The sequence below is a fragment of the Bombus huntii genome, chromosome 2 (assembly GCF_024542735.1).
Source record: "Bombus huntii isolate Logan2020A chromosome 2, iyBomHunt1.1, whole genome shotgun sequence".
Taxonomy (NCBI): Eukaryota; Metazoa; Arthropoda; class Insecta; order Hymenoptera; family Apidae; genus Bombus; species Bombus huntii.
The window spans coordinates 14637160-14653400 of NC_066239.1; the positions used below are offsets into that span (position 1 = coordinate 14637160).

Genomic DNA, 16241 nt, shown 5'->3' on the forward strand with positions numbered 1-16241 from the left:
ACTGTGAAGTACAGACCAAAATTCTGTCGAAAGAAAAAAAAAAAAAGACAGAAAAAAGATGAAAAAGAGACAAAGAAATTGAAAAAAAAAGTCTGCACACGGAGAAAATATTCGAGAGACTGAATTTTCGGTATTCTCGGTCGGTTAGTGGATTAAGTTATCCGTGCGAAGTTTTTTCTTTTTTTTTTTTTTTTTTTTTTCAATATACAGCTTCTAGGCATCGCGTTGTTCCGTAAAACAAGCGCGTCATACGAACAGAATAATACTTAACCTTTGAACGGTAACGCGATAAGCAGACCGTGTCGTTTTCCAAATTTCTCTTGTGACTTACCAGCTATTTCGGCCATTTGTTTAAGCAGTTCACCGACAATGGGAGATTCATAGATAAAGCGCACGAGGGCGGTCGAGTCGCGGTTTTTATCCGGAGATATTTTGATACAAATATCAGACTACAATCTGTTGTTGCTTTTTCTTGAATTATTTTAGTACGAGGGAACATCGATAGAAAGAAACAACGAATTCCGAGAGTCGATCGCCCACGAGTAAAATTATTACTAGAAATGGTAGACACAAGTTTGAAATCTGCCGCGGTTCGGTCGCTTTTCTCGCGCGTCCACTAGCAGTTCAACACCACGAAATCGAACGTTCTGCGTATGATACACGATAGTTCCGTGTGTGTCCGAGAAAGAGACGTACGGAGAGCGGAACGGAAGTTTGTTTGGTCCTGTTGTAGCGCCCATTGTTTCGTCGCGGTATTGATCACCGACTTTCTCCGAGCACCCTTGCTGCCGCCTTGAAACGCTTCTTCCACTTCGATCCACATGGATAAAATTTTTTTTCTTTTTTTTTTTTTTTTTTTGTATGTGCTTTACATACGCAACTACTCTGCTTGGGAGGCTACGCGTACGTGTTTCACCGGTCGAAAGAATGGTATAAGCTTTGTACAGTCTGCATTTAAAACGCTGTTAGAATTACAATCTCTTTTTATGGTGAGGGCACTTTAATTGACTAAAGGATACGAAATTAATATGTAAATTATGGTTGGAGACGAGAATGATTCTTTGTAAATAAAACATGTCAACGCACGAGAAACAAAATTGTTATAACCAGACTGTCTGTTTTTGCATTTGATTAAAATGGTTTTTATTTCGTATTTTTTACTTAGATTTTTATTTAGTTGTTTCGGAGAGAAAATTTGAACTTTGACAGAAGGATGTACTTAGAAAGATATGGTAACTAGATGAAAAACATCCTGATTAAATATATAAATATTTTGTGTAACGAACAAAGAAATTGTGGTTTACAAGATAATTCTAGGAACTGAGGTAAGCTTTTCTACTTACAATTAGTGAAAGCATAAGAAAGTGGTAGAGAAAATATTTGTATAATAACATGAGCTTTATTTTTCTTCAAATTCACAACATTGCAACCTACAGCTTCTATCTTTTTATATCTTTTGCTTAGTTTAAACATTAATTCTATTTCAAAATTTCATATATTTATTGATACATATCACATGAAGGAATTTTATTTGACCTTATTTGTTCTTTTTATGACAATCATTTGAATGCTGATGTAAAACATGAAACCCCTTGTGAATTATTTGCTTTTTAACATTTATCTTTGATACATTTACACAAATATAACAATTTGCTGAATTGATAATAAAATTCACTTAAAAATGGTGGCAATATATAATTACATACATAAAATCAAATGCACGAATTTCGTTAAACTTAACAGAATCATCTTCTATCATTTTTTCAAGCTTTCATAAATGAGTTACAATCAATTTTAACGTTTCGAAGTGCTTTTAATATCAACATTTATTAGTTGAAAATTCAGGACAGTCACGATCAATCAGATAACTTCTATCAAATATTCAGTCATCAATCAATCAATATCAATATTCAAAATTCCCGCCAAGGCGAAGCATACTCGTTTCTTAACTTTGATTTATCTCTACATAGAATCACCGTTTTCCAATCATACTACGGTAACTACTTTCTCCTTTCTGGAAAATATATAAAATTAAAAGGTGTAGAGTAGGACTTGCAGTTTGTATCATAGTATAAAATTAATTTGGATCATTCGCGAAGCGAAAGAAAGAAAGGGTCGTTTTTTATGAAACGACCCAGAGAACGCTAATTCTCCCCACCACTTTCAATGGAATCTCGAGCGTACAGACTGCATACAAGTATCCCGGTGAATCAGAAATTCAGGTTGGCATCGGGATTGCTCGGACAGAGCGTAATCAATATTCGAAGATCGTCTGCCAACATGGCAGTCCAAGCTCCGATGGAATCTCTCCTCATTGTCAGTTCGAGGCTCGGCTTCGATGAGCGACGCGATAAGAGGATCCTTCGTGCGACACCCGTTACTCGTGACTCCCTCGATACGGGACGAATCTCGAATCGACGTCGATGTTGGATTCCAAACGAAACGACGACGGCCATGTCTCGTTAACGCGTGTGCAGTACCCGTTCCAAATGCATCGATCACGCGAAGACGCGCTGGAGCTCTCCATCTCTTTCTCTCTTTACTCTGCCTTTATATATTACATATACATATATATATTTACTTATATATGGATATTATTATATATACATACATATATATATATATATTATATACACGTGTATAATCGTCGTATATATACAGATGTGTGTGCGTAGTTTCCAACTTGTGTCTGTCACGTGTATTACCACTCTATGTTGGATGAGTCTGTGAGTGACTGCGTTCATGTTGCGTGACTGGCGAAGATCGCGTGTGTGATGGGTACGCTTGATTAGTGTGTGTCTACGTCTATTGTTTCTGTAACGGCGTGCGGAACATTGCGATAGAGCATTCGATTTTCGCCGCGAGATTCGCGCGTACACGATCAAACTTGGCGCGAACGTGCAATGGGGTGGGGGAGATGTCTAGAGTCGTGTAGTGGGGATGAACCTTCGGAAGTTAACCTCCGATCGAAACAATCGTAGAGAGGGAATCGAGGTTCGCTATATCGAAACGGTTATGCCGCGATCGCGCGAAAATTTGAAATACATAAATGAAAAACGATGCAATAGAAAGGGAATAAAGTCAATAAGGTATGATTATGCGAAATAGACGATTGCTCGCGCAATGCTGCGTACGCGCGTCCGTTTTTTTGCCCGCAAACGCGGGTTCTGTGACCGTGGTAACGCCCTTTCTTCTCGTTGGTTTTTTCCCACACGTAGTACGTTCTGGAGTTCCTTTACACCGCGGTAAGTTGCAGCTCAAGCTCTCTCGCTAATCGTTCATTAATCCAAAAGAAAAAAAAACAGAATTTTTTTTTAATGAAAGAAAAAAAGCAAGAAAAAGTTACCTTCTATTTGCTCGTTTCGCTCGTAACATTCATCTTACATGTTTTTTCGTATGTCCCATTATATGTAATCTATCTATATATGTATACGTATGTTCATACCCTTAGCCTGCGTATCACGTCTCTCTTTTTCTCTCTTTCTCCGTTTCAGTTATTGTTTTTGTCTCTATACTATTCTATATATATTCCCAGTTGGTCTTTTTCAACGCTCTTTATATTTCTTCTATTCTATCGACCCTGGTTCAGCCTGTTATCGATTCAGTTACGTTACCAATTATGTTTGCCAGTGTTTGATCATACCTCGCTTATTTGACTCGTCTCTCCGCCCTTTCAAACCCTCTATACTCCGTTTTTAATCGCCTGTCTATCGTTTTCCTCTCTTCTTTCCATTCTGTCGCTCTGTCATTTTTTAGTTCCGTCGCTACCTTTTTACCTATCTACCTGCGTATTTATTTCTGTCATCTCCGACTCGACGGCTGCCGCTTACTGTTCGCGTGAAAAACAAATTTCGACGAGGTTCGATGGTCCAGCTTCGTTAATATCACTTTTGTACGACACAGGGAATTCGAGTATTTGATAATCGAACAAAATTTACGCTGATTCGTTTAGCAGTTGAGTTGTAGCCCTGTAACGATACCAAAATTCGAAACCTAAATCGCATTTGTTTCGCCTTTAATCTAGGGACTTTGACGGGTCGATAACAAAACGAATCTACTTTACCGATAGCCTTCAAACGGGGAAAATTTAAAATCAATCGAAATCGCGTGAACGTATCGCCACAGCCAAAGGGTCGAGCACTCTCTTCACACCTACATTGAAAGTATAATCGTATCGAAGTGTCTCTGTGTTATCTGTGATATGTCGTCGGATGATCGTTGTCTATAATCCTGCCGTTGTCCGCCCTTCTCTCTACTTCTCTCTTTATTCTGTTTCGTTCCTTCTCTGTTGTTCTGTTTATGTATTGTCATCTTGTCCTGTTTAGCGCTGAGTTCTTAGCTACTATTACTATGATCGCCCTGATATATACCGTAACCGGCTACAAACCAAGTAATAGTATGTTTGACAATCGTGTAATTTTTTACGTAACGATATATATCCTGTCTGGTCTTGTGTTGTTTTTTGTGTTGCCAGGCTTGCACTTTTTTATGTACGTTGTGTATTTCATAACCCCTTGTCGAATTTGTTTCTAGTGACTTTTTGTCCCCTAGCATCTTATACACGAACGCTGACTTTATTGCGCGCCTCTTGCGTCAAAGACATATATATTCTTGCGTTCCAATTTTTTGTTCAATTGTTCCTTTCCGTCGTTTGTCGAGATAAATTGATGATATAAAATATTATACATCATCATTATCAACATATATATATATACATACATATGCAGTAGAGGAGATACAAAATCGTGGTACAAAATCAAATAAAATATACATATATATAAACGATGAAAACGAGAATGAGAAAACGTGTTCACATCACGTTATATTGTTCCGAATCGACGGATCGGCAATAATTACGAAATCGGAACCGTTCAACACACAGCTTTATGATACAGGATATGATACGAAGGACCCGAACGACCATTCCCTCTCTTGTCCCTTGTCTACGTCTGTTATCACCTGTCTACAATGTGCCAATAACCCCGTTACACCAAAAGCCCTGTGTCTGTCTTTAACCGATCCGTGCTATCTACCCACCGAAAGTTATATCTCATACCAAAACACGACAGAAACCCTCTTTTGGAGAAAATCGATTCGTCCGTATCCGTCCGTGGTTCACGTCAAAAACCGGAAATAATTTCTTATAAATTAGAAGACAGCAAAAAATTTCCTTCAATTAATATCGCATAACCTCGCGGTTCGAATGTTTCAATTTTATACGAACGTTTTGAAAAGAACAAGAATCAAGAGATCATTTGAAATCGTTTGAGAACATGTTATTTTATTCGAGAATGAGAAACGGACGAGTATCTGAACCACAGAAAAGTTTTCAAAACGAGAAAGAAGAAAAAAGAGCAGGCAGAAAAGAGGAAAGTCATTGACACGTTTGAAAGTGAGCGCGCGCGGGAGGAAAAGAAATATGGCGCGATGAAAGATAACTTAGATAACCGTCGTATCGCTGACCGAGATGGAGGGAAAATTTCCAAACAAAGAGAGATAGAATTCGGCATTGCGTCGGTGTATCGCGCGATCTCTCTATCGAGATACCGTCATTCTTTGATTTTTCTTTCTTTACTATTTTTCTTTCTTTTTCTACGTTTCCATTATTCAGTCTTGCACACATCTAGGTTCAGTATCCGCCGCCAGATGTCGGTGTGTCTTGAAATTGATCTACATATATATATATACAAGATATATCATGTACATATATATATATATATCCGTTTCTCTCTTCTTTCCGTTACGTTTTTTTCAATTTGAGTTAAACTGATTTGCGTTTCCTTTTTATATACCGTTCACTCTGGTTTGTGGATTTTCTATTCTTATTTTTTTTTACCAGTAGTAACAACTGTGCCTGCCACCTTGCTATGCTCGTACTTGGAGGATCAGAACCCCGGTAATGTTTGATCCCCAAGTCGCCGATGGAACGAGAATGGTGGCACGGTGCGCGCAGCCGGAAGTGCACGGCATTGCTCACTTTCCGGGACGATGATGCGATCATTTGTCCCTTGGACGAATTAGATATCGTCTGACTTTCGATTCACGGGGGAATGTGTGGATCCTCCAAGAACGAATCATGCCCCCATACGCAATCCCTTAGGGACCAATGAATATATATATATATATTTATACATATATCGAATGCATCTATGCAGCTTGTTGTACGTGTTCTATCATATTTTCATATTTTGCTAAAATTGACAAAGGAAAGATGATTCTTCATTACGCGAGAATAATTTGGAAAATATATTCCAGTAGATGAGTTTGAAGGGGCACTGTGAATGTTAAGAGAACTTCATTATTTTTTATTAGAACAGTATTTCATGGTGAATGTTCAAATATAAGATGTTTAACCTGTTTATAAAAGTGAAACTAAATTATTGTTCTAATATTATTTATTAGAACTATTTTCTTGATTATAAATTCGGCAAATGTAGATGTAAATATCTCGACACCCCCGTAGACTCATTCTATGTAAATTAAAGGTGTTTTCACGTTTCATGAACTCTAATGAACTAAACAGGATAACTTACAATAAATATTTTAAATTCGAGTTTCTTTATGTGAAAACAACTCTATCGTGATTATAATTATTTTTTTAAGGAAAAATACGTTCTATTCTAATTGATTTCTTTATACATTATTAAGTCTCAAGAATGAAAAGTTATCGACTTTCTCAGTATTCTAAGATGTTTTTTATTTGCGGATATAGATTACTTTCTCCATATTCTACAAATGCGGGAGGCATTTATGGAAAATATCTAATCACTGATACCAACCTGTTTGTGATTTATAGGTATTGTTGAATTTTCATACAGCATTCTCCGATTAAACAACTTTTTGTACAATTCTCCAACAAATATGATACCCCAAACATGGCGCAAAATGTTTTAATCAGTCGCAGCTTCCGACTGTACAGATTGCACTTTAAATATAATCTGCATAATTTTTATACATAAAGTAATTATAAATGATTATTAATATTATAATTTCTTTCAGTTCCATTTTTTACTTAAATCAGTGTCTCACAAACATATAGAGATGGGTAATTAAGAATCACCGTATATAATATCTTCGTTCACAAATGTCGTTGCTCATTACACAGCGCCCCATAACAAGCTGCGTACGTATGTACCCGATTCACAGCATATTCTCTATATATTATTATTATCATCATTATTATTATTATCTTACCTACCTATATCGATCTCATTATATTCAGCACTATTACACAAATCGCTTAAAATATTCAGCTTCAACATACTCCAACTTTTATATATCGCAGATAATCCAGCCCTGAAACTTATTACGTACATATTTTCATTGCCTTTATTACATATCTATTTATACATGATTATATATGCATGCAGTTCTACTCTCACGAAAGTTTACTACCCGCCCTTTATTTATTATTATTATTATTATTATCCTGCCTCAGGACGATCGTGTTCTTTTTTGCTCCCGAATTGACAATCTGCTCGATACTCTTTTAAAAAAAAAGAACAACTACCCACAGTCAAGCAAAAAAAGAAGAAATGAACAAAACCTCTTAAAAGAATGCAACCATGAACAAAATACCATGCAAATTGCAAGAAAGTGAATGTGACTGAAAGAAAATGTTCCCGCGTCGTTGCCAATACGATGCGACAGCTAACCTGTAAGCATGATCGAGAAACTGACGCTGGCGACATCTGGGTTCGCTGCATACACGCGATGCCGCGTGCATTGTTCCGTTTGTAAAATCAATTTGTATCGCTTTTGGATTCAACCAGTGGCATTAACTCCTCTTGCGCGAACTATCGCGGCCGGTAAAGGCCGGCTCGAATGGAGTTGCGGATTGTATTGGCAGCGAAGTGAGAATATTGGATCGCATTGAACCGTTGACCGCGGAAGCTGATTTGACAGACAAAATCGATTGTTCGCGCTCTCGACAACTTTGTTTTGGAATACATGCGTTCCACGATCGAAATTTTAGTCCAGAGAATTTCCTTTTTTTTTTTTTCTTTTTCCTGTTGAATCTATTTTTATTTTTATACAAAAAATTGTAGAATTTGTAATATGTGTATATTTCCTCTCTCTTGTCCTTTTTCGATGATATTTTTAGTTTCTTTTTCTTTATATTGGAATTTCATTACTGTTGATTGGTACACGATAGGATTTAAAATGTTTCGAATCAGCGTGCCACGGTTCAACGGATCAACGATACGATCCGATCTCGAAAGATCTCGATATATCTTTGATTTATAACAGTCGAGTTGCGGTGATGCGAGGCCAAGTTGTAACCGAACAAGGAATTGGAATAGTAGGCATCAGGGTGTCCGTGGACAGGGACCCTCGCTTTGGATTCACGTTAACCAGAGCTGATGGATGGTGAGTACTAATTTTTACTTTCTATCACATTGTATCACAAAAAATAGCGATTGAAATTATACATGAAATTCACTCAATTGACTGGACCAAGATAATTGTCAATTTTAGTTCAGCTTAGCTATTATATATACGTGTAATAGATTTTTATATAATTATTACATATATATACACGTATATGGGAATCCTATATACATAATTTCTGTAGCAGATTTCTATATTCTCGTATATCAAAATTACTAAGAGATGATGAAAGGAACAGCAGACACATGTCTAACAACCCACATTCAAATCAAATTCTCACACTATGCAAAATTCAAATCAGTACCTCAGCAGTTCACACCGTCCAATCGAACAACCCAACTCAATATCCCCACTCCTGTTTAAAAAAAAGGGAGAAACAGAAATGTCAGAATCGCATATCAATAGATACACAAACATATGGGGTAATATAGTAGTATTTGCGCCTGATGGGCGTGTATGGCAGCTTGGGCGTCCTTCCTAATAGGATCAAGGGTGCATTGTAATGAAGGGTATGGGGGAACTGGATGGAGTATGGGTAGATGGTGAAACACCTATATCAAACAGGTATATAGTAATCCTGGCGAGGATAATCCTGAAACACGGAGCCGGAGGAGTTGGCCTGGTAAACCACATCAAAGCTCGAGCTAATGATGTCGAAAGCTTCCTAATTACTCCGTGCAAACCTGTGTGATTAGTCTGACCTGCGTCTATCCCTTGCTACCCCCTCCGGTTGGATCGCTGGCAAAATTTTACCATAATATAGTGAACTGTGAACGTGAGAGAAATTATACATTGACGGAACTCGTCGAAACGATAACAGTTCCGCTTCTACCTATCTATCTATCTTACTCATTAGCGTCATCTCTCTCTCTCTCTCTCTCTCTCTCTCTCTCTCTCTCTAACTTGCAGTTTCATGTAATCCCAAAGAGAAGTTCGAGGTAGAATTCCCTCGTTGTATTCACGGGTTAATGAATACAGGACCGTGATAGATTGGCAGTTATTGCAGCCAGACTGTCTGATAAATACGCGTTTGTCGTTGCTTGATTACGAGTACGGCTTATGATTGAATCTGTTGTACGCGAGACGTTCCTATGATTTCTGTTCTTGTAATGCGACAGAGGACTTTCAAATCGGATTTCAAACATGTTCAGGTAAAAGTTGCGGCGAACTGGACCCAATGGCATAGTTCAGCTTGCCACCTGTCGATGTCGCTTCGTGACGAGAACGCGCGATTAAATGAAAGTCACAGGAACGACTGATAGAGGGCACTACTCGGGCATTCTCTTAGAAGCCAGTAACGATATTTGAACACATATTGTTAGAAATTTTTATATCCACAAGCTCTGCTGTTGCTGTTGGTGAAAGAATATATAGTTATAAATATTGCTGAAAATGTTTATTTTAATTTGAGCTTCCTAAGGTTTAGCCACAGGAGATTTAAGCTCTGTATTTTACCATAGCATCCAAATTCCATTTACTTTCCTCTATTCACAAAAATTCACTCGGCGTACATCGAAGAACATCAAACTCACTCGCGAGAGTTTTTGGTCCATAAAATAAATTGGGAGAGTGTTACTACTCTGAACGTTAAAATTAACCCCAGAATCGTGAATTTCGAGACGGTTAAGGGGTTCTAGCGACGCGTATCCTTTATCGATCATCCATAGCCTGTAAACCCGATGTAATACCGGAAGCTAAGGTATAGTTTGAAATGCATTTACGTACTTCGATTAGGTTCGACGTGTTGGTGAACGGAGGCGGTGCGGTGACGCTTCAGTTCCAGCGTAGCCCCTTCAAACCCCTCACGAGGACGGTATTCGTGCCATGGAATCAAATAGTGGTTCTGCCTCCTGTGGTGATGACCCTTAACGAGGAAGGCGAATCTCATAAATCTAATCAACCTCCGAGTCCAGCTGTCGGTAAGTATGAATCTCTAATTATTATTTACTTTTCTTTTTGTTTTTCTACCTTTTTTCACGTTTTGTCGTGTCACGGAATCAATTGGTGTTAAACATGAACGGTGGTCCAAAGTGTCTAATGTTTGAAAAATTGGATGACTATTTATAATAAGTATTTATAATAACTATTTACAACAGTTGTTTGTAATAATTCCTTTATTTACAATTTGTTGTTTTCTTTTTTATCAGTTCTTATTTTTTTTTCTCTTTTTCATATTTGAGAAATATGAATGTTATTTAATTGTTTACTGCTTCATCGTCATCCTTCTTCAACGTGCAAAGAGGAATTTATAAGGGACCCGTTGCTGCTCGTGTGTGCCGTCTTTGTTCCGTCCTTAAGTGTTTTATGTTTTTAAGTTCCTTACCATTTATGGCATACAATATAATAGGCTCCCCAGGGATATCGATGGGACTATTTAGCGAACATGGCCCGTGCCTCGAACACGATCACGAGCTGTTAAGGCCCATCATCGTTAGCACTTGGATGCCAGAAAAAGTGGGCGACCTTCCAGGCAAAAGTTTGGTCTTCGCTGAAAGTCAGGTAAATTATTTTCTCTTACATTCTTCGTTAATTATTATATATTGGAAACTAACTTTATTTTTTACAATGTAATTCACAAATTTTGGGCAATTAAAACCAAATATGGCTATTGCTCCTAAACGTCCAAAATTCCTAACCTTTACCCTACAATTATTATGCATCATATAATCCCATATTCACACTTCATACACAGGTCCCTTTTCTGATCTAAAATTCAGATATCCAATCCAGAACCAAATTTCTGACAAACACAATGTTTCCGTTCTCCAGTTTAGCATCCCATTGAATCCTTTCTTCTTGCAGATCGTCCAGGAGAGCATCGCCATCCCGGGCTCGAATCTACACTTGATGTACCAGAGCAGCCAGGCGGCTGGTTACTTATCGACTGTGAGAATGCAGCTGACCGGGCCATTCATCCCAAAATCGCTGACGCATGTGCACGTGCACGTAGAGATCGAAGGGTCACTGCACACGAAGACCTACGAGGCAGATCCAAATTTGACGCACACATTCGCCTGGAACAAGCGAAACGTTTACAAGCAGAAGGTGTATGGTGTGGCACAGGCGAGAATTTCGATCGGCTATCAACATTCCACTTGTCCAGCAGTGATTTGGGAGACACAAACAGCCACGTTGCAAGGCTTTGACGTAGATATCTCGGATATTGGAGGCTGGGGTTTAGACATTCACCATCACTACAACTTCCACGAAGGCATACTTCAAAAAGGAGATGGTACCACGATGCATTTCAAGCAGTATCCTCGCACAGTGAAGGTGGTAATGGGTACTGGACTGCAGAGAAGCTTGGTGTGCCAGGATTGCGATGGTTTGGCTAAGGATGCTAGGTTATTGACACCCGTAGCGCTTACTAGTGGCCCAGATGGAAGCATTTATGTAGGAGACTTCAATTTAGTCCGCAGGATTACACCCGAAGGAAATGTATATACTGTTCTGACTTTGAGGTATGTTTGGAGCAATATAGGAATTTGAAAAGTAGAGAGATATTTAGGAAAAGAGGAAAGATCGAGTTATTTATTGAAATCTTTCTGAATGGTCTAATAGTGTTATTAATCTCTAAGATCAACGAATTTCTGAATGAGCTATGAAATATGTATTTTCAGTGCAACTCAAGTGGCTTACGAATATTATCTCTGCGTTTCTCCGGCGGACGGACACTTATATATCAGTGACCCAGAAAAACATCAAATATTAAAAGCTTTGTCGCTGAAGAACGTCCAACATCCTAACCTCAATATCGAGCCCGTCGTTGGAAGCGGAGAAAGGTGCATTCCTGGCGACGAAAGTCATTGTGGTGACGAAGGTCCAGCTATCCGTGCCAAATTGGCTCATCCAAAAGGTAAACTTCAGATCAAGTTTTAGTTATTCATTTGCCTATTATCATCTTCTTAACCTAGTAAACAGATAAACTAATTCTATGCATTTAACATTAACAGGAATCGCTATCGCTGCCGACAAGACCATGTACATCGCTGATGGACGGAACATACGCGCGGTAGATCCCCACGGTATCATCCACACGTTAGTGGGACACCATGGACACCATAATCACTGGTCACCAGCTCCATGCGTCGGTGCTATACCTGCTCATCAAGCTCAACTACAATGGCCGACTGGATTAACCTTAAGTCCTCTGGATGGATCTCTTCACTTCATCGATGACAGGCTCGTTTTGAAACTCACCAGTGATCTAAAAGTTCGTGTAGTAGCTGGAACGCCTCTGCATTGCACTAGTAACACTAACAGCAACGGAAACAACAATGATAGCGATCTGAAAAAGGTGAATGTGACGACTACTACCAGTATAAAGAAATCCGATGAAGTTCTTGGTTCTGTACTTGCTGTCAGCTTCAGTCCAACTGGAGAACTTTACATAGCAGAAAGTGATTCACACAAAGTGAATTCTATCAAGATCGTAGACAGCTCAGGAAAAATGTCTCATTTTGCTGGACAACAGCAAGAGCGGTTGCGTGGCCAATGCGAATGTAATAATACTACTCCAAGCACTAAGGATTTGGAAAGTTGTTCATGCACCGATGACACCAGTAGTACAGAAACCTTATTGTCATCGAACGCCAAGTTTACCGCCATTTCTGCTCTAGCCGTGTCACCAGATGGCGTCCTACACGTGGCTGATCAGGGTAGTCTTCACATCCTTGCCTTACAACCCTATCTTCCAAATCACGACGAAAGTGGAGAGTTCCATATTCCTTTCCCACCATCGAACGAGGTGTATGTGTTTAATCGATATGGTCAACACATTTCCACGAAGGACTTGACGTCTGGTAAAACTCGATATTCGTTCTTGTATAGTAAAAACACGAGCTTTGGAAAGTTGTCTACGGTGAGAGACAGTGCTGGAAATAAGATTCAGTTCTTAAGGGATTATAGTAGCGTGGTCAATTCTATAGAGAATACGCAAGATCACAAGTCTGAATTGAAGATTTCTGCAGTTGGATTTTTGGAAAAATTGTCTGAACGTGGACGAGCCGAAATTGCACTTGCGTATGATGGTTCAACAGGATTATTGACAAGTAGATCAGGAGGCGGTGAAACGTACATCTACAATTACGACAATTTGGGTCGTGTTACTGACGTCATTCTACCCACTGGTGAAAAATTGAAGCTATTCTCAGATCTGTCCGACGACGAAGGTTTATCAGTTAAAGTATCAGCCCCGCTTCAGGCTTTGTCAAAGGGCGATAAGCAGAGAATCGTGGAATTCAAGATGAAGAACGAAAGATCAAAGGTGTTAACGATTACTGATGATACGAAGATCAAGAAAGCGATCGCATTCACTAACAGCAGCCTAGAGGTCCTTCTTCCTGGTGGTGGCAGAGTGCTAAGTGCAGCCACTACAAAACATCCTCTCCTGGAAGCTGCACTACCTGTGGAGGCTGAAATGTTGCCAATGTGGAGCTACCAACTGATGTCTTTAGGTGAACTAACCAACACAATGACTACCACCTACAACCTTGTCGGCGACGTCAGCCACACTCAACAGACTTTGAACAGAGAAATCTGGGTAAATGACACTCGCGTGATTGGTGTAGAATTCGAACAAGCTTTCAGGCGAGAAACATTCTATGACAAAGCAAGAAATCCATTGTTGACTGTTACCTTTGACCCTGCTGGCCTTCCTCTGACCTGGCAACCGCATGAGCAAGGTTACAACCTCAGTATCATATATGATAGGTTCAATCGGATCGAAAGCTGGAAATGGGGCCCGTCTGATGAGTCTTATGGGTACGATAGGCACGGACAATTGGCTGAAGTCACTAGCAATCAGGATGGAACCAAACGATATACCTACAACGATTTCAACGTATTATCCAATATTACCCTGGCCAGCGATAGGCACTTCACCTTGCAATATGACGATGATGGTGGACTACGTCATATCATCCTCCCATCAGGAACTAAACATTCGTTTTCCTGTCAGGCTTCTCTAGGTTTTCTTAGAGTGACCTATACTCCACCAGGCAGCAGCAGAGCTTACCTTCAACATTATAGTCACGATGGAAACTTATTACAAACTGTATTCCCTGGAGATGGAGCTCGTATCGTCTACAGGTATCACACTTCAGGACAGCTTGCTGAAGTTGTTCACGGTGATGGAAAGAGTGAAATTAGATACACAGAAAGTGGTTTGCCTTCAGAAGTTATCCATTCTGAACGAGACGTAGAGTACAAGTGGGACTATCAATACAGCGCTGGTCTATTAGTTGAGGAACGTATAGACTTTGGTGCAAAGACTGGTCTCAGCAACGCCAAGTTTACGTTCGATTATGATTCAAACTTCAGATTGATTAACGTACAAGGTAGAATTGGTGGCCAGACCCTTCCAACTCATACCATGGCATATAGTCCTAGAACAGGTATGCTAGAGCAGATTGGACAATTCAAAATAACCAGACCTCAGCCTAATGAAACCACCGTGTTCGATGGAACTGCGTTATTCTCAAGAATCACGGATGATAGATTTTTGGAGACCCAAGTGACTTTGACGATTCATCAATTGGAGGTCTTCAGGATGGAATTCACACATGATACTCGCGATCGTATCAACCAGACTAGAACTTATACGCGCAATGTTGCTGTTAATACTTACACCAATGTGAAAAATTACACCTGGGACTGTGATGGTCAGCTGACTGGGGTAGAAGCTCAAGAACCATGGGGATTCAAGTACGACGCAAACGGAAATATGTTGTCATTGACATATCGAGGGAACACTATACCTATGGAATATAATAGCTTGGACAGGATTGTTAAATTCGGTGAAGGATTGTATAAATATGATAATAGAGGTTTGGTGGTGCAGAATGCTAGAGAGGAGAGGTTCAACTACAACGCTAAAGGACTTTTAGTTCGTGCCACTAAACGTGGACGATTCGATGTCAGATATTACTATGATCATCTAGATCGTTTGGCTACTAGGAAAGATAATTACGGAAACGTCACCCAATTCTTCTATAACAATCAGAAACGTCCTCATGAAGTCAGCCAGATTTACAGTCCAAGGGATGGCAAACTGATGTCATTAGTGTATGATGACAGGGGACACTTAATTTACGCTCAAGTCTATCGGCATAAATATTATATCGCCACCGATCAGTGTGGAACTCCAATCATGATTTTCAGCCAATATGGCGAAGGCATTAGGGAAATTATGAGATCACCCTATGGACATATCGTTTATGACTCGAATCCTTATTTGTATTTGCCTGTTGACTTCTGTGGTGGACTCTTAGATCAGGTAAGTTAGAGATGGATAGTGTAAAATTATTAAACGATATAATGTATATAGGATTTTAGTTTTAATAATAATATTTTAATGTAATATGATAAAAATGATAAAGATCTAAGGTTTTATATTCTATATTTAAGTACATCTTTTTAAATCTTGTTCAACTCAGGTAACGTCCTTAGTGCACATGCCAAACGGCAAAGTTTATGATCCACTGATAGGTCAGTGGATGTCTCCTTTGTGGGAGAATGTTCTGGACAGAGTGGACACTCCGACTCATCTACATCTATACAGGTTCAATGGAAACGACCCTATTGATGTTAGACACACAGACCGACCAAACCAACCAACCGGTAAGCTTACTCCTCTCTCGAGGAGAGATACCTTATTGAAGATTTAGTGGTTGCATAGCTAGTTTGGTCAATATTGACGCGTTCTAAGGTGGACCGCGTCTACTTAGTCATCTCTGAGAATCTAATTACATACATGTCTAGTACTCTATATAATACAATAGTATCTATGCAGAGTTAACTATTTTTATATTAAACAATACTTGACTCGCGAAATACATATATCAATATTT

At 39.2% G+C, this 16241-nt stretch overlaps 1 protein-coding gene and 1 long non-coding RNA gene across 8 annotated transcripts in view; one reads left to right on the plus strand and one right to left on the minus strand.

The window, feature by feature from the left end:
- LOC126873807 (teneurin-a) overlaps positions 1–16241 on the plus strand; it is a 703125-nt gene that overhangs the window by 681946 nt on the left and 4938 nt on the right. For 5 of the 7 annotated variants that reach the window (XM_050635059.1, XM_050635068.1, XM_050635092.1 and 2 more), the window contains 8 exons: positions 3219–3245; positions 8251–8370; positions 10126–10310; positions 10739–10890; positions 11194–11852; positions 12012–12247; positions 12345–15667; positions 15828–16011. In XM_050635059.1, coding sequence (XP_050491016.1) covers positions 3219–3245; positions 8251–8370; positions 10126–10310; positions 10739–10890; positions 11194–11852; positions 12012–12247; positions 12345–15667; positions 15828–16011 — 4886 coding nt within the window. The remainder of the gene's footprint in view (positions 1–3218; positions 3246–8250; positions 8371–10125; positions 10311–10738; positions 10891–11193; positions 11853–12011; positions 12248–12344; positions 15668–15827; positions 16012–16241) is intronic. The other 2 variants (XM_050635077.1, XM_050635086.1) reach the window with 2 other exon arrangements.
- Positions 1360–3113, minus strand: LOC126874097 (uncharacterized). The gene is made up of 2 exons (XR_007692662.1): positions 2635–3113; positions 1360–2548 (listed from the first exon to the last, which is right to left on the minus strand). It is a non-coding gene; the product is annotated as an uncharacterized LOC126874097 (long non-coding RNA).